We start from the raw sequence: 20,002 nt of genomic DNA on the forward strand, positions 1-20,002 counted from the left end.
TATTATGGAGGTTTAGTGAAGTGAGTACTGAGTTGGAACTAACATGATGTTGCAGGCACAAGTAGGAAATATCTTGGGAATGACATGAGAATATGAACGTTGTCCATCATCCATCCACTTGGTCAATTGGGTATTGCCGTATTGGTGGCACATTCTGAATATTCATATATGGGTAAAGTTCAAGATTGATTGATCGTCTTTTTAGACTTGTATCACACGGATTGAATGAAAAAAATTGTTTCTTTGTTGCATTAAAATCTTTAAATTGGTTTTCAATTTTGGTATGAATATTTAACTTAATTATTATTGGAGGAAATGGTGCAAGCATGTGGGAGAAGATAAGATTTTGAAGCCTTGTTGATCAAAATAGATTCAATCAACCTGAAGATATTACAAACTGAAAGGATTCAATGCATGTCAGAATGCCATGCTGAAAATAGCAAGATAACTTATTCAAATATACCCCATGCATCATCTTATGGTTAATTTGTCACAACATAACTTAAATTATGATTTAGGAGTTCCAAAGCCGGTAGGGTCTGATAGATCAACTTGTTTAACCCCCTTTTTGCATAGTGTATTGATGTTTTGAATCCGAAAAATGTTAGGTGGATATCAAAAATGATGTTCAACACCATATTTTTATGTGATTTGAATTGGATATTGTAATTTTTTATTTGTTATTCAACAATTATAAGTTGTGAATTTTCTATACGGTATAGAATGCAATTATAAGTTGTGAATATGTTAACAAACTCAAGAATATAAATTTTGCATTGAAAATATTAACATATATACTTTTGAAAATTTAAATACATGATTTTTAGGACATAATTATTGTATGTAGTTTTTAACACGTGTTTTTTTTATTTTTTTTGAAGTAAGTTCTTTAACACGTGTTGTTATAGCGTAAGTTGGCATTTTTCATATTTTTAATAATTTAAGAATATTGACCTATATAAATATGTCAAACTTTTTGAAGATCTTATTACAAAAAACTTTAGATAGACTCTCAAATCTATAAAATAGTACTCAAACCTTTTAGAACCCTAACATCAATCTTCACCCTTATATCTCAAATCTGAGTAGGTGTGATTTTCATGTTCATATTTTATCGATATTTATAAAAAGTTTATCTCCATGATTTGTTGTCAATTATCATATTAGTTTACTTAAAGATACTTATGGTGATGTATTCAAAATTTGACATATCATATCAAACTCAAGCCTTTAAAAAAAGTAATGGTAGGCCTAACAAAATCATAAAACATAACAGTCAAGTTTGCACTTTGATCATGTTTGTCTTTCATCTAACTATCAAATACTAAATTGTATATCAAATCTACTATATGACTTACGAGATTGACAAGATTAAAAGGAAAATATAAATGGAGAGAAAAAAACACTTATAATTGGTTTACTTGGTGGATTTTTTTGGAAAATATTCTAATTTAGTTGTGGGCACAAATGTAATATTTTAATTGGCTAGTGGGTAGATGGAACAATACTAATTTGAGCTCAAGACCCTTTTGAATGTAACATATTAGTGAAGTGATATGATCTACAATGTCATTACCGAATGGTGTAGTAATTTGTGGTGGATTCAAATGTGAGTGGTTAATTCTCGTATTAACTATGATAGAGTCGACTCATAAATCTAATGTCTTAAAAAAAGGTGACAACTTCGGTTCTAAGACATTGGTTCGTTAATACACACTTATGCTCTTCCGGACTCTCCAACAAATTTTTCCGTTTTTCCCCGCAAGATAATATATGGTTAACAGATCTACGAATGCTTAATGATCGAAAATCATATGGCATACATACCTTTGCTTTTATCCATTTGGAATTTTAAGCTATGAATGTCGCTTCCAAGGCACATTTTCCCTTCACACAACTCTACCATGAAATACATCAATTTTTAAAATAAAATTAAAAAAAAAAAAAAAATTAAGGTCTCTTCCATTCACCACGCCAGAATACAATATTGCATCATTAAACTCAAAGAAAGAAGTAAATCTCATTCTTATTTTAAATTTTAACCAAATCCTAGATACGGTGTCACCAAAACTGGACCGATCATCACTATCCAATTCAATTCTTCAACCAGATACACTTCATCTTGGTCTGCAAATAAGGTTGCACCATGGCCCTCCATAGGCAAAAATGATGATGATACATTGAGGCCTTAGGTGGCACTGATCACTGACGTGGTTATCAATAAGTGGTATTCCATTTAACACATAAACAAGATGTTAGTACGAGATTAATAATGGTGGCTTGTTTCAAAAAGAAGCAATTTTGCAGACTTCAAAAACTACACAGTTTGTATTGTAGGACTAAAGCAGCAGGAGTCAATTCTGCAGACTTAAATCATATTTAAGCCTTTTTGAAAACATTTCATTTTTTATGATCATTTTTAACAAGACAAAAACTTATACAAATACTTCACCAAACCATGAGAGTATGCTATATACAATACAATGCCAAAAATATAGCCTTTAGATAATAATTTGGGGCTGTGGTTCCTCCCTCCACCCCAGCAAGCACCAACTGGATGAACTATAATCTAAGTTTATAAGTTTACAATTATTATTATTTTACCAATACAAGTTAGTCTTTAGATAATAATTTAGGCATTCAGAAATATAGCCCCCTCCATAAGTTGTGGCAGTGCACAGTGCAGCACTTAAAGTCAATTAAATGGTTTTTCTCAACATTTCTAGTATGGCTTCGGAATCTCTAATGGCATCTAAGCTTTCTTGCGAATCATCAACCCCTTGTTGTGAAAAGTCAGCATTGGTGTAAGTTCTAATTCCTGGGCCATGTCCTCCAGTATCCCTTTGCCTTCCTTGCTGAGCTCGCCTGACTTCTTTTTGATGCTCAGTCAGTTCCAACCTCTTCTTTTAAAACTTAAAAGAGGCGCGTCTTTTTGTGTATCCAACACTAATTCCACCCTCTTAGAAGTCCTGTTATGTTTTGCAGCGACTTTGTATCCCTGCAGAGCATCACCAACTTCTTCACGAGTATTACATTTTTTAAAATATGATATGCTTCTACTCTGAAGTTTTAATTTCCCCTGTCTGGATAGCTTGTCCAAGACATGAAGCAGGCGTGGGGGGAAATCAAAAATAATTTGTTGAGCAAATGTAGAATTCCAAAATTCTATAGTTGCCTCTGATATGGAGGGATATGGGTGATCAAGAGTTTTTTCAAATAGAGGTTCATGAAGTTCGAGTAAGGCCGGACCAAAATGTAATGGAGGTTGACTTCTTCTTAAGGAGCTAAGAATTTCAGTCCACAGAAGTTTTAGGTTATTGTTTGTTCCTTCATCCTGCACTCCCATATTTGATAGCCATTGAAGTAGTGGACAGGAAATAATCTGCAATCAATTATACAGAAAATCAAATACCAGTTTTTAACAGAACAAAACTTTTCAAGCAATGGAGGTTTTCTGCAAAGTCAAATTCATTTCCCTCTAAACAAAACAATGAAACACAAAGGGGAAAAGGAAGACCAACTGAAAGAAATTTAATCTACTATCATTGTTCTGATAATCAACAACGCGTTGAATGTCATTTATTAAAAAAAACATATAATTAATAAAAATCATCAGCCACTAGAAGTCTAGAACTGTGAAGTAGAAATACTTTAATGACATATAGAGGTAACTTCAACGAACTGTGAAGTAGATATAGGGAAACAAACCTCCAGAAAAAGAAGAATATCTTGCTTCCGGTGAAGGTGATTGATAAAGCGTGCTAGTGCAGAAGATAGCCTGTGATTTAGGATAAAGTGAGAGTCAAAAAGAGTTACTCATTGATTAACCAAGCATGCATTGTGGATTAGAAAGTTTAGATTGACTGACCTTGATGTCCCAACAAAACTAGGCGGTGGGTCTGTCACCATCTTTATCCTCAACAAATGCATGTACCTGAAAAATGCCATGTGAAAATAATCAGCAGCAATTTATATAAACCCAATTCTCTTTGATTTTGAAAACAATTGACACGCCAAAGGTTGGGCTAAAATCATATTTGATATTCAAAAACCATATCAGGCAGTCAATTACTTGCTAAGTTGTGATCATAATCTCAGCATTCTAATAACTTAGCCCCAAAAACAAATAGGATCCAATACTATATACAAAACAAAAACAAAAGGGAAAAGAAAATAAGTGAATTAATTGAAATTTGAAATGGCAACGAAATTGCTTTTCACATCTCCAACTCAATGTAGGATGAGAAAATGGTCGCTGTTATAAGGCTATTGAGAAAAGTATATTCATGTTGAAGAGGGAATTCTACCATTAAACAAACTTTATTTCACACGAGTATAAAAAAATAGTCACAGACGCACGCAATCAGAGAAAGAGACAGAGAGATCAGGTATCAAATAAAGGCGTATCTTATCCTAACAAGACATGTTCTAACTTACTTGGAAGCAAAGGTTAGGCAATTCTTTATACTGTAGAGTATTTTGCTATCGCATTCAGATTTACTTCTGTTGGTTTTTGAAACTAATTCCAAAGTCTGAATCTGTTCAAGAATGCATATCAAGAAATTGCCAGATAGATGAAGAACACCAAGATCTATATCATTGCATGTTAACTTGAAATCAGTGTCACTCCCTAATATGCCGACATTTTCATCAAGCCACCTATTTATCAATTTGCACAGATCCCCTGAGAAATTAGTGGTTGTTGAACATCCAAAGCCTGCACTAAGAGAACGATAAAGGGAATTCCATGTTTGAATAACAAGTTCAAGACTCGGCTTTTTTTCTGCTGATACGGGATACTTTTCCATAGAACTGCTAGCATTTGATGAGGACAATCTTGGAACTTCAGAATGTGTCACGATGGGGTACATTAAAAGGTGGCATATGGAATAATATTCATTGCTGTCGGACAAGGATTCCTTTAGTGACTCGCAGTTTGCATCGTATACACAGTAATTCAGACCTTGAGCCACTGCTACCCATATATTTAAGTAAATTGGTTCAGCATGTTTGTACAAGAGGCCAGTACAGGTGAGGAGATTATCCAGGAGATAACTTGAAGAAAAAAATAAATTTAAAATATTCAGACATCCCTTGTGAAATGTGGTCTGATTGCTGGGACTTTAATGTTAACTGAACCATCATATGGAAGTAAAGCACTATCAAATAAACCAATGGAGAGACCTTGTCCATGTAACAAATACAGTTGACAGTCAGAAATTTTAGGTGTTTGTTATGATCAACTGATTGCATGTCATTAATGTACTTTAGGTCTAAGGAAAACTTGTACAGAGGAGATCCCAAGATAGAAGAACCTAACTCCTTTGTGATAGCATCTATAAATCGAAGGGAAGTATAATACACATCATAATTTTCACTTCCATCTGAGTATAAATCTTCACATACTTTTTTGACAAATGTTAGTAATGTGTTCAAGCAGCATATAACACCATCATAATTGGTAGATGGACTTTCCATGTCCAGCTTGACTCCTTTCAGAACGTATTTAAATATCTTTAAGGCAGCATCATAAACATGACTTCTGTGATCACATGTGACTGTTGCCCCTGATGCTTGACGAATGATAACAAAAATGATACTCAGATAAAAGTCCAATCGACTGATATCCCATGGCAGCCATCTAATTGGATGTTGCTTCCAAGAGCTTTTGTCAGATGAAGAATGTCCAGTTTCAATGCAGTGTACATCCCTACACTTCTGTGCCACACTATCGCTGAGTAGATCAAGGCCCTGGTTCCATAACCAGATGGTCTTGCTATCGGGTCCATTCTGAAATATTACTTTAAGAATAGGCTCTAAAACCATTTTTATCAATGATGATTCGTTGACAGAGGTATCAAGCGTATGTAACAAATAACACCATGTATTCAAGCAGGATGAATGAACTGATATATCACATTTACTAGACACGATGCCAATCAGTGGAGTCATTATAAGTTTTATGCTTTTGTAAATCCCATTTACTTGATCCTCGCAATTGGTCTTACTAGATGAATGCTGTTTCTGGAGAGAATTATCTTTAGGTGGTGTCTTTTTCTCTGAAACCAATATTGGATGGGAAAAAAGGGCATCAATAAGACCTTCCCAGGCAACCTGCACGTAAGACACTTGAAAAGTTACATAAGCAGAAATCAGCAAACAATATGCCAACAACTAGTGAATGCTCGATTGTTTCATACTTCTCTTTGCTTACAAAAAAATAATATTAAGTGAGTGCTCTATTCATCGGTCTTCAAATGTTAATCAAGCTTTGTTAAGCCACTTTATGTTTGTCACTTAAAATCTGAATAGAATTGCATCTAAGCATAACTCACCACTACGAATCATTCATGGGATAATGCAGCAACTGATATATGGTACCTGTGTGGCAATCTGAACTTGAGGGTCAGGATCTGTAAATGTACGCTCGGGAATTTTCAACATATCATTAACTAAATGCTTGTTCTTCAAAGCATGGGACCCGAGCATTCGAATAAACCATCCCCATGCTTGAATAGCTTGAATCTTCATACCACTATCTAGCAAATCCTTCATCCCATTGAGCAATTTTATCTTCATATCTTTGACAAGAACCTGTTGAAAAAGGAGCCCAGAGAGCACATGTATAAACCATTGCATGAAACTTTATACTACACAGTTATGAAACGTCATGGTCATGATATAGTTTGTTTTGATTTCCACATTGCAATACCCCAAAAAACAATGTTTAGATAATTTTCTACCACAGCAAAACTTGCAGGCAGCAGAGTTAACTTGAATAATTTGCACAGACATATAAACACTAAACAACAATAATCTAGCAGCTTAAACAGGTATAGTAAAAGCATGTCATGCCACTGAGAGTACAGAGTCATCTCTTAATGTTGAAGGTAATTGGTACCTTGGAGAGCTCCAGTGAAGGAGGAATAACTATAGAGTTGATCTTCAACAGGCACCTCTCTGAGGAATCTTTCTCCCTCTTGTCTGTGCTGAGAAGTCTCCTGTATATTGGAGGAGCCCATATATGTGATGAGTCTCTCGTTCGCTCACTTAATTGACCAGAGAGCTTCATTATAGCCTGCCACGAAAGGTTGAAATTGGTTATCAAAAGAAATTTCTACACTTTAATACGAATTCAAATAATAAACACAAGGAGATCCAGAGCGACATAGCCAGTATTTTTAGTTAGTGACATTGTTGATGAATAATACAAATGATGATCTTGGTTCTCTGTGTAATAAATTTTAAGACAAAAAAAACTTGTCGATATAAAAGGGAAAAAAGAATAGAAGATGAGTTGATTTATATGATAACTTTCTGAATTCGAGTCTCCATTTTCGACAAGGGCCAAGCATAAGCTCTAATTCTATTTCAATACGAGGATTATCCCCAAATTTGAGTATCAAAATGCTGATTTCATGATATGCCAATTAACACTTTGTGGGTATTAAAAACGCCCCACCAGAAAATCGGCTGACCATTAAAAAAACTACTCGAAAGTTGAAATTTTGCTATCTTTTCTGTTTAAAAATGTGTATAACCACATGCAAGAACAAACACTTTGTTAAAGAAAACAAGCACCTGAGTAGCTTCAAATGTTGTTGACAAAGAACCCATTGGATTGTCTAGAGCATGAACAATCGCGCGTAACAAAGAATCAAAGTGAGTAACAAGGAACGATACACCTAACTGTTGTACAGATAAGCACCACACCCCTAAATTACAAACAGTCTGCAACAATAGTATAGAAAATGTTAATGTCAATACATAACATACACAAGAAACAAATAAATGTAGAAAAATTAAAAAAAAAAATCAACCTTCAATTTTGTGGTTGTAATAAGTTTGGATAATGAATCCAAAACCAAATTAACATCGTCCACTGTAAAACAATATAGAAAATTAGCGTTCCATAAATCAAATCAAATCACAAAGTTTAGAAAATAACAAAAACTGTTACCTCGGAGCGTGGAAACAATGGAGGGATGGTAAATCATGAATCCCAAACATTTCAAGGCTTGTGCAGCTCTAAGAAATAAATAATTAAATAAATAAATTAAAGAAAAATTATAATTTTACAAGAGAATTAAAAGAAAGTGATATGGATACTGACATTTCTTCGTCGTGGTGTTCGATATCGGAAAGGGTGGAAGAGATAATGGAATTGGAGTTCTGTGCAAGGGATTGAAGAGAAGAAGAGTTGATGCAAGAATGTTGTTGGAATTGAAGGAGTGTAGAGTAGCCTGAAGATTTGTTGGAGTTGTCATTGGAAGAAATTAGGGTTTGGATTTCAAGAATCTCTTCTTTTGACATTGTTTTGTTGCAGAGATTACAAAACGATTAAACCCTAGTAGTGATGAGTGGTGGAAGAAACGAGAGAATGAAGAAACCTTTCGCGCCAGAACGTGGGTTTGGGGTTTTATTTCCCTCCAGTGAGGTCAATAGTAAATTGAGTAGTTTTTTTTATACCCAAACAAATGAACTTTTAAGTACAAAATTCTACCTAATGTTATCCGTGTCAAAAGAAAACAAGTGAACTTCAAGTACAAAATTCTAACTCTCCTAAAAAGGTACAAAATTCTAACTAATGTTTATCGGAAAAATACTTAGGTGGCATTACGGTTGGTGACATTGGTGACATTGGTCAACCACAATGTCACAAGTGTACATAAAACAAAAATATTTTATGAAAGAGAAAGAAGAAAAGTCAATTGTGACATTGTGGTTGGACTACGTCACCAATATCACCACCACAATGTCGCCCAAGTGCTACCCAATGTTTATCCTGGTCTACCCAATATTTATCCTGGTCAAAAGTGTATATTTGAGCTAAATACGGTGGAATGTATTTAGCTCCGATGTATTGGAGCTAAATACAAGCTCAAAGTGTATATTGTATATGGATATAGTGGAATGTATTTTTTATCATTGGGAATTTCGTTGCTTTAGTTGCTATGTTTGGGAGTATATTGCCAACATTTTTTTACTTTGTATAAATGATGTTAATTTATTTTATTAGAAAAATGTTGAAAAATATTGATTGCATGCGAAGTCATCCTAAGATTTTTGGTGTCGTGGACAAACTAAAATAGCGGTGCCCTTATAATCATATTATTAGATTTGTTTCGTATATGAAGTGTTTTTTGTTGCATAATCACACACAAAATATAGAGAAGATGAGTATTTCAAGTTCAAACTTGTCTCATGCGGTATTTTTATCATGAGTTCTATTTATAGAGAAGAAAAAAATGACTCAAATGTTTAATTTACAATACATAAAAAATAACATATCCAAAAAGATTTGTAAGCAGACTTGATGTTTGTTGCTTACATTTATCAAAGTATTTTTTCTACGAATTTGACATTTTTGAATACACTCATCCTTCATTTCATTGGAAAAAAAATCAGCTCGAACAATTGCATTGGCAAATCTAGTTTTTTTTTCCGAGTACCTTATCAAATATTTTACTAGTTGTATAGTTACATTTATACACCTTTTTCGTAGACTATTGTTAAAAGACTCTGCAACAAACTAAATATCTTATACAAAGTCGATTAAAAAATGTTATGGTTATTATGATAGAAAGTGGTTTGGATCCTCAAAGGTGGCTAACATATAGTGAGAAAATTAAAGGTTGTTGTTTTAACAAGCTCGCAATTTTTTATGATATACATACAATATCTACTTATAATTTGTTAACTATTAGTTTATAGGCTTAAATATGTAATCAATCCCTACAAATATAGGTCATTTAAGTTTTTGTCACTGAACTTACCAATTCTTTCAAACAGTTAGTACAATAAGTTCCTCACAAGTTTTTTGCTTGAGTTATTTTGAACAACTTACTAAAATAATCTGAAACAGCTAATGAGATAGTAGTCATCACATGTGAGAAAAAACTCAAATTTTAGTTTAGGAAAAAGAAGATCGATGAATTCAAGGTTCATAATCATCAAATGTGACACACTTCTCTCCTTTTAATTTTGAATCATTGTCTACATAAATGCGACTCCAAAATTCATATAAACATACTTTGTTGGTATTGTTGTTTCTGTAGTTCCCTATGATTTTGATGTTATTATTGGCTTTTGATTAACAGCTTTAGAGTCTCGTGACATAGATGGATTTATGTCTTTATTATTTTCTTTCGTTGTACAGCAAAAAACTACAACGTCTTTTTTTTCTTGAAAAAAAAAAGCAATGTGTTTTTGGCTTCCCATAAGTTTGTTAGAAGAAAAGAGGGTATAATGGACTTTTCTCATGCGCATGAAGTCATTATGGGTAAAATGGTCATTTCGGATGGCTTTTGCCGAGTTGTCATTGTCCTTGCTCGGTCAGCGTTGTGTCACGTCAATGCCACTTCACTAAACACATTCACGTCGGTAATCAAATGGGATTATGATCAAAACTAAAATGATTAATATTTGTAGTGGATGTTTGAAAGAAGTAGTAAGTTCGATGATGAAAATCGAAATGACGCCTATTGGCGAGAGGTTGATTACATATTTAAACCTAGTTTATATTATACATATTGGGAAAGATTTTTACAATATTCTACGCATTTTTGCACAATTTTATTAAAAAATGCAAAAGTTAACTTAAAAATAGGGACCAAAAGTAGTGATTGAAAAATTTATAAGGACTAAAAGTTGATGAAAAATTTTAGAGGGACTAAAACGAAAAGTTGGTATATTTATAGAGACCACAAACATATTTAATCTTATTTTATATAATGTATGGTTTATAATTTATTTGTATTTGCAAACTTTGTAATATGATTTATAAAAGTTTATAATATTGGTAGACATTTTTCCTTTTGTAAAAGTGGTTAGTTTAACAATTGGACAACTTCTGCAAATAAAACTTGTTAATATTGCTTAAACATTAGAATTATGATTAAGGAAATACGAAGGCAAAATAATGAACTACATATAAGAAAATGCATTGAAAATAATGTCTACTAATCTTGACAGATTCAATATGATATCTCCCTCTCGGGTATTAGATTTTAAATTATGAATCATAATTCGTCAATCGTTGTACAATTAACTTAATTGTTATATTATTATTATAACTAAGATTCTTTTACAGGTTAAAAAATTGCACATTAAGAGTTTATGAACAACTGTACTCACCTAAAATTTACAATTTTGTATTTTAAAACAAACTTAAAGTAAGTTTATAATTTTCTTGTTGATTTTATTCTTTAAACTAAATATTTATCATATACATGCGTTAAACTTAGTGTAAAAATCAACTATTTATAGTTTGATGTAATCCGGTGCACCTTTATTTGTATAGGAATGAACATTCTCTTCTACGTATTTATATTTGAAATGATTATTTGATGTATTTTTCACATTAGAAATTACTTAAAAAAAACTCACTTCAATGTGCATTATATATTTACAATCTGTATAAAATATGTGTTGCACAAGTTAATGCATTATTGATATACTAAATATTGAAAAGGTGTATGGTAAATCCTTTGACCACGTTACATGATCAAGCAACATGTCTTCATTTATAGGCAAGTTACATAAGGTGTAATATTCAATGTGTGTGAATAATGATAAATTATCCAGAGAACATATAACACTCAAGTACATTGCATGTAAAAGAAAAAGAAAAAAAAAACTTGTAACCACCATTTGCTAGAACAAAATTATTCAACTGTCATTTGAAAAAATTTGGTGAGAATTAAGGCTTAGAGAATCCTGGGAGTAGGGTTGCATGTCACATCGGTTCATATGTGGTTTTATTATAAAATTTAGAATTCGATTACTTATAATTTTTAAATCTCACAATAACTTATATAATGCAATAGAAGTTTATACATGTAATTAAATGTATATGATTAAGAGAAGAAATAATAAAGTTTTTTTAAAAAAATTAAATATATATGATTGTCAACAACAACAAAAATATATCATTGAATATTTCAACAAGTCTTTTATTAAAAATTAAAATTCTATAAATCTAATTTTTTTCCTTTTTGCGTGGAGTATAGTATGGGAGAAATATTTATTAGGTTCATTGTAATTGTAGATTTATGTGGCTTATTTAAATAATTGTTTTAAACACTTCGAATAATGTTTTATTGTAAAATTTGAAAAAAAAAGTGTTACATTGAAAACATACAAATTTTACACCGATTTTCCTCAATTACCACCGAGATTTAATTTCTCATCTCGCTTAAAAAAAGTAATTTTATTCAATATACATCAATTGTAAGCATAACACTCATGGTATTAATTGTAGGGGTGTTCATGGTGTGGTTTTGTTCGGTTTTGAAGTGAAAAATCATCTCAATCAAACCAATGCAGTTTGGGTTGGACCAGCTTGGTGCAGTTTTTTTTTTAGACAAATCAATTTTTGTTTTCAACTTTAAAATCGAGTTAACAAGTTAAAACACAGCATAATTTCAACAATGTTTTTAATTTCATTCAACAATGTTTTTTATTATTTATCTTTTATGGGTTGTTTGGATGAGAAAAGAAAGTTGAAGGAAAGAAAGTATGAGGAAAGATAGTGGTAGAAATGAAAGTGAGTAGAAAGTGAATGAAAAGTAAGATGATTGTTTAGTTGTTTGGTTTGAATGAAAGAGAGAAAAAGGGAAAGAAAAGATAATTATATATTTAATGATTGACATTACGACCCTTTTACGGTATTATATATTTTATAATTTAATAATTGACATTATTACCCTTGTACAATATTATATACTCCCTCGGTCCTTTTTTACAAGAAACATTTGACTTTTTAGATACATTGAATAATTTATGAATTTGGTTTAGATTATAGACCAAATACATAAGTTATTCAATGTATCTAAAAAGTCAATTGTTTTTTGTAAATAGGACCGGAGGGAGTATTTTGTTAAAAATATTATATTATATGCTATGATAACAAGTGATTGTCTACTATCAAAATAAAAAACGACAAAATAAATGGAAAAATAGGGATGGCAGAGCTATGATGCTTGCCTTATGTGAATATTGGTTGTGAAGTTGTTCATTAAATACTTAGATATGTTTGGATATACAACTTAATTAAGTTCTTATGGCATGAGGTTTTGTCATATAATTTCTTATGGCATAAGGTTTTTATATAAGTTGTTTATGTATAAGTTGTTTCCATAGTAAAAGATATAGTAAAGTTATAATTGTTTTTATATAAGTTGTTTTTATAAGTTAGTTCCTAGTAGAGTTGTCCATAACATTACATAATTATTTATACATCAAATTCCATTGTGTTGATTAATTTATGATGATAAGAATTAAATTCTAACTATTGCCATGATGGGTTAAGCTAAATAATTTTTCAAGATAATCCATGTGGTAAAATGAAAGTATAATTCATGCATGCATAAACAAATTCATATGGAAAAACAAGACAAAGTGAGAACACATAATTGAAAAAGGATGCACATAGAAAATCAATCATGCATACTTCATGTAATTGGAATACATTAGATACTTTAATCAACTAAAGTTTAGGTTTTTCTCGCATATTCAAGTATGAGTGATATAATAATGATTTGCTTATCTTATTTAATAACTTCTTAGTATAAACCCCTCGGTTTCTAGCAAGAACAGGTAGAATCACATTTTGAACATGTATGCTTATTAGTTTTGAATGTCATAATGCGATTTTTGGGAACTTGTCCTGTTATAAAAACTTCGGCCAATCTTGAGTGCCGAGTTGAAATCTTTATTCTTGGCAACCGAATGAAGTATCCGATTGAACTCATAAGTAGGTGGAATTGGACGCCTATTGAGTAGATTCTTCGCCTTTGTCTCTCGTCTCCAAGTATGAAGGAGAAGGAGCCGTAGTATGAGTTGAACTTTTCTCAAATTTAGGATTTTTTTCAAATTTAGGAATTGTAAGAGGCCTAAACTTTGGAATCGAGAAACATCGAAGAATTTTTGATTGACCCACCATTTTCAATTTAGTTTTTGTAAGAAGCGAGAAACCAATGCAAACCTAGTATCTAGGGACTATGGTTGGGTTCATACACTCATAATCCATCCTTTTATATAGTACTTTTACTTTCTTTTTTTGTTTTCCTTTTCCTTTTTTCATTTTTATCTTTTATTATTATTTAAATTTTCAATCTAATTTTTTGTTTATTCTTATTAAAGTTAAAAACAATCCACATCAATGTTGCTCATTATAATTTCATGAGCCTTAGCCCATCCACAAACAAAATCAAGTATGTACATGAAGATAAATAGCCGGAAATTTAATTGTGCACGTAAGGCCGATACTGTGTTATTATAAATTATTTTTTCATACTAGACACTAGATGTATTGGAAGATGATATTATTTATCTTTTATGGGTTGTTTGGATGAGAAAAGAAAGTTGAAGGAAATAAAGTATGAGGAAAGATAGTGGTAGGAATGAAAGTGAGTAGAAAGTGAATGAAAAGCAAGATGATTGTTTAGTTGTTTGGTTTGATTGAAAGAGAGAAAAAAGGAAAGAAAAGATAATTATATATTTAATAATTGACATTACTACCCTTTTACGGTATTATATATTTTATAATTTAATAATTGACATTACTAACCTAGTACGGTATTATATATTTTGTCAAAAATATTATATTATATGCTATGATAACAAGTGATTGTCTACTATTAAAATAAAAAACGACAAAATAAATGGAAAAATAGGGATGGCAAAACTATGATGCTTGCCTTATGTGAATATTGCTTGTGAAGTTGTTCATTAAATAATTAGATATGTTTGGATATACAACTTAATTAAGTTCTTATGGCATGAGGTTTTGTCATATAATTTCTTATGGCATAAGGTTTTTATACAAGTGTTTATGTATAAGTTGTTTCCATAGTAAAGGATATAGTAAAGTTATAATTGTTTTTAGGCTAAAATATGTTTTTGGTCCCCGCAAATATAGCCAATTTGGGTTTTGGTCCCCGTAAAAAAAAAAACTTTTGAAATCGTACCCCGCAAAATTTTTTGTTTTTTAAAAAGGTCCTTGGCCCCACTTTTTTGATGATTTGGCCCATTTTCACATATGTGGCATGTGCCGACCGTACTATCATGTACATGTGGCACACAAGTGGCATTTTACATTATTTTAAATATTAAAAAATCATTTTAATTCAAAGAAAATTAGTTTTTAAAAATAAAAAACATTTAAATTTTAATTAAAATAAATAACCGTAAAATGAATGCTTCTCGCATTCCGTTTTCGCATTTCTTCTTCTTCATCAACTCCCCTTCATCTTTTTCCTCCTCTTTTCTTCATCCAAACTAATGAAAATGTCTTGAGCTAAGCACACCTACGAAAATCTCTTCGATTCTCTTTGATTCCCACCTCATCTCGTATCCGGTGGTTGAATTTGAAGGTGGAGGTTGCCGAAAGAGGCGGCGAATGACGGTGACGGCATGGTGATGGAATAGAGTCGCGTGAGAAGGAGAGTGAGAACATCCACGTCGTGGGTGTCGCCGGCGATGGCAGATCCGGTGGTTGGTGAACGGGACGCCCCGGCAGCGGATGACGGTGGTGCACATGGTAGCGTGATGATGACGACGGCGGATAAGTGTTAAGTTGCGGTGACTTGATAACCGGGTTTGTGACGTTTTTTGTTATCTTTCACTGTTCCTAATTTTCGTAAAGAAGTGATTTCTTCCCCTTGAATCTCGATTTACTTTGTTGTTAGTTTTGGTTTAGAATGGGTAGAAAATGAAGGATGTTTCGTTATGAATTGAGTTCCGATTTGTAGATGGGGGTGTGTTGTTGTGTTTGTTTGAAAGAAAATTTGGTGTGGAGAGGAAGAAAAGTTTGTTCGTTTCTTAGCTCTTTTGTTGTTTCGTTGTAGATCCAAGAGATAATTGCAAATATGAGCAAATTTCTTGTTGTTATTATTGCTTTTCTATGTGTGGATTTACCAATACCGATTCGGTAATTTCGGTGAGTTTCATCGTTTGATTCGGTAACGGTGATTGGTTGCCATTGTTAGCGTTTTGGGGAAAGAGATGAGAAAGGATAGAAATTAGAAAGAGGAATTGACTCGCCATTGTGTATGGAAACATTAAGAAGAACACCCCCGATTTTCTTGCTAAGAATTTGGATAAGGAAGGCTATCTTGTGGCAACTTCATTCCCGACAAAACATGATTTTGAGGTCCGTTCTACCCGAATTGGCGAAACATGAAGCTTAAAAAGCTGGATTTTTTAATGATGAATGTATGAAGATGAATAAGAGGCTAAGGGAGGAAGATGAAGAAAGTTAAAAATGTTTTTCCTTCTTTTTTATTTTTACTAAAATGATTTACTAAAATGAATGTAAAGTTTGGATTTATTTGGTATCGTGGCCGTTTAGCCCTTTTCCTTCAATTAAATTAATTTTTCATTTAATGTAAATATATATTTTTTATTTAAAAAATAATTATTCTGATTTTTGAAAATGTTTTAAAATATTTAAAATATAGTAATTGCCATGTCGTTGCCACATGTACTTGATTGCATAGTCATCAACCGCCACCTAGATCAAAATGTGCCAAATAAGCAAGAAAGTGGGGCCAAGGACCTTTTTAAAAAACAAAAAATTTTGTAGGGACCGATTTCAAAAGTTTTTTTTTACGGGGACCAAAACCCAAATTGGCTATATTTGCAGGGACCAAAAGCATATTTAAGCCTTGTTTTTATATAAGTTGTTTTTATAAGTTAGTTCCCGGTAGAGCTGTCCATAACATTACATAATTATTTATACATCAAATTCCATTGTGTTGATTAATTTACGATGATAAGAATTTAATGCTAAATATTGCCATGGTGGGTTAAGCTAAATAATTATTCAAGATAATCCATGTGGTAAAATGAGAGTATAATTCATGCATGCATAAACAAATTCAAATGGAAAAACAAGACGGTGAGAACATATGATTGAAAAAGGATGCACATAGAAAATCAATCATGCATACTTCATGTAATTGGAATACATTAGATACTTTAATCAACTAAAGTTTAGGTTTTTCTCGCATATTCAAGTATGAGTGATATAATAATGACTTGCTTATCTTATTTAATAACTTCTTAGTATAAACCCCTCGGTTTCTAGCAAGAAACATGGTAGAATCACATTTTGAACCCGTATTCTTATTAATTTTGAATGCCATAATGCAATTTTTGGGAACTTGTCTACGTTATTTGTTTAAATCTTTGGGAACTTCTTTTTATTATAGTATGGAGCATATGGATATGGATGTGAATGGAGAAGGTCGAGATGAAACTACTATGACATTTGAGAATAACAATACTCATAAGAAAACAATGTCGAAGTTTGATTTTTTTTTTTTTTAAAAAAATCGGTAAAGATCTAGATGGCATAGAAAGAGCTGCATGTAATTTTTGTAAGAAAGATTTTGCTATCGGGAAAAAAACCCTTGGTCCGGGCAAAATTATGGTACTTCACATCTCATTCGTTTTGTTTGTTGTTGCAAAACTATCTTGTCAAAACGTAATAGTCTTAAAAAACTCGTTTAGCTTAGTAAAATTGGAAGATTTGGTTACATTGAATGGAAAATTAATGATAATCTTATTGGTGCATAGTGTAGCTTAGTAAAATTTGAAGGTTTGGTTACATTGAATGGAAAATTAAATTGATCATTGTGTAATTGTGTTCTCTTGATGTGGTTTTAGGATGAAGATGAAAACAATATTGAGGATGAAAGATTAACTTATGCAACTGCTCAAAAAGATTGATAAGGGAATTATTGTGGATTTGTTTTTTTTTTTGTTCCAACTAGGATAAACAGTTGTAATTCGTAGGTCATCTTTGTACCTTGATTAAGTAATAATGATACTTTTCATTATCTCAAGGCTTGAATTCTTGTCAATTTGTAACCTTCGTTTATCACATTTCCAACATTGAATTTTTGTCAATTTACAACTTTCGTTTATAATTTGATGAAAAATTACGTTGTTTATTCATATGATATTTGATTGAATTTCAAGGACGAAATTGTTGTCATATTAATGTCAAAACAATCCATTAAAAAGTTTGTTTACACATGGAAATAATTTGTTTTTTTTTTTGAAAAAAATAGTCAATTTTTTTTGGATCTTTTTTTTTATAAAAAAAATCGCGAAATCCATCGTGGGTTGCCGGAGCACCGCCGTCGGACCATCGGGTGCTCTAGCGTTGACCATGACCACAACTATCAATTAAAAATCAGAAGAAAAAAATTGAAAAGTTGTTTTTAACAATTGGGGCTTTTGGGGATATTGTATATGAAAATCGCTCTTCTCCCATCACATTTTTCTCATTCCCATACAAACTTTCGAAAATACCTCCGACGTGACTTAAGTCACGAAGGTGTAAAACACAACGTCACTTGACTTACAACCTACATGAGTTAAGTCGCGCCGAAAACCTAGCGTGAGTTGACTCACACCGCGTGTCTTTTTAAATATCAAACAACAACTCATTTTCTCATTTGCTCATTTTACATCTAAAATCTCCAAAAACTCTCTCAAATCAACCAAATTCCTAATTTATTTAAGTTCAAATCAAACAACTCTCCAATAACAAGTAAGTTTTCATAATCAAACACCATTAATATTTTATGTTCATATGTTAGATTTTTCATCTTAAATTATAAATTGTTTAGGTTAAGGGTTTGTTTAAATTTTGATTTTTTTGGCAAGAAATGATACAATGTTTACATATAAATGACTCGTATGTTGCTTACTTGTTTAGATGTTTGCATGTTTACATTGTAGTTTCGTGTTTTAGGGTTTATGTATAATTTGCACTCCAAATGTTTGATGAAATGTTTGAATGAGTTTTTCATCGATTGTTTAATTTTTTATGGTGTAGATCCGAAACAATGGCCAATTTGTTCGTAACTCAAGTACGCTTCAACGGTAGAAATCCTCGGCTGTTCAAGGTTCGGTACATTAATGTCACGTTAAAAGATTTGAAGGATCAACCGAATGAAATTAACCAAGGACTCAACCCCGAAAACACAAGGAGGGTCTAATACGTTTGGTATGAACATCCAATGTTCGACGAGGGGAGAATAACGTTCGCCGGCTAGAATTAACGAACGACGACGACGTGAGGAGCACGTTCTCAATTTTTTGTCGGCACAACATGTTTCTATGGATCAATATGTATGTTATGTTGCCTGAGAGCACGTTCATGATTATGGTCGAGGCGATTTACCGCGGTTTGTTTCGAGGGTTTTGGCCCCACATTATCCTTTACGAGGATTCTTGTGTTTGGTGTAAAGATGTTTGGTGATTGATTAACGAAATCAAAATTGAGAATTATCTCAAAAACAATCTTTTAAAACTTTGATGGGGATTTTTGTGTTTGGAGGGGAAGAAAATGAATATTGTCGTGTTCTCGAGTTTACCTTAATATTTTTTTGTTTACAAAAGTTTGATGAAATTTATAGGAAAGTAGAATTCATGATCAAATCGGTTTTTATGCACGTGGCATATGACGTAGATGAACACATTAGCGTTTAATGTTATATGTCAAGATATCTAATGTCTAAATTCGATGAAGAGACTTATTTGATAAACTTGAAGCAAATTGAATGATGATTCGACTATTTCAAAAATTCCAAGGACGAAGTTGATCGATGGTCACAAATTTAAGGACGAACGGACCTATTTACTCATAAGAAAATCAAGGTTGTCATGTTATCTAATTCATAATTTGTTATGATGTATCTAAAATATAAACTTTTAATTTGTTAATAATAATTGATTGACTCACCTTACCTTTTAAAAAAAATTGCTCATTTTTTCCTAAAAAGAAATTGCCCATTTTACATATAAAAAATTGTCCCATTTACATTTATTTGTATGTTTCGTGCAAGATTTATTTCGTAGATTAATTGATAAGTTTCATTGATTTATCATATCGTATGGATCTTTCAAACATGATTATCAATTGCGACGAGAGTCTTCAAAACGGCGACATTGGATGTGTCGAGAGTGTGGTTCGACGAGTACG

At 32.0% G+C, this 20,002-nt stretch overlaps 1 protein-coding gene across 1 annotated transcript; it reads right to left on the bottom strand.

Annotated features, from left to right (window-relative positions):
* Positions 1 to 2,512: 2,512 nt before the first annotated feature.
* LOC146902295 (uncharacterized) lies at positions 2,513 to 8,439 on the bottom strand. Its single transcript, XM_085733987.1, is given in 12 exon segments — positions 2,513 to 2,908; positions 2,911 to 3,382; positions 3,709 to 3,778; positions 3,869 to 3,934; positions 4,438 to 5,066; positions 5,068 to 6,114; positions 6,382 to 6,594; positions 6,902 to 7,078; positions 7,582 to 7,731; positions 7,821 to 7,882; positions 7,961 to 8,028; positions 8,114 to 8,439. Coding segments are annotated over 12 exon segments (3,363 nt in total). The 5' UTR covers positions 8,314 to 8,439; the 3' UTR covers positions 2,513 to 2,699.
* Between the last annotated feature and the right edge of the window lie 11,563 nt (positions 8,440 to 20,002).

Source organism: Medicago sativa, chromosome 8 (assembly GCF_051527215.1).
Source record: "Medicago sativa cultivar Bolivia chromosome 8, Bolivia_mono, whole genome shotgun sequence".
In the NCBI taxonomy this organism is placed as follows: Eukaryota; Viridiplantae; Streptophyta; class Magnoliopsida; order Fabales; family Fabaceae; genus Medicago; species Medicago sativa.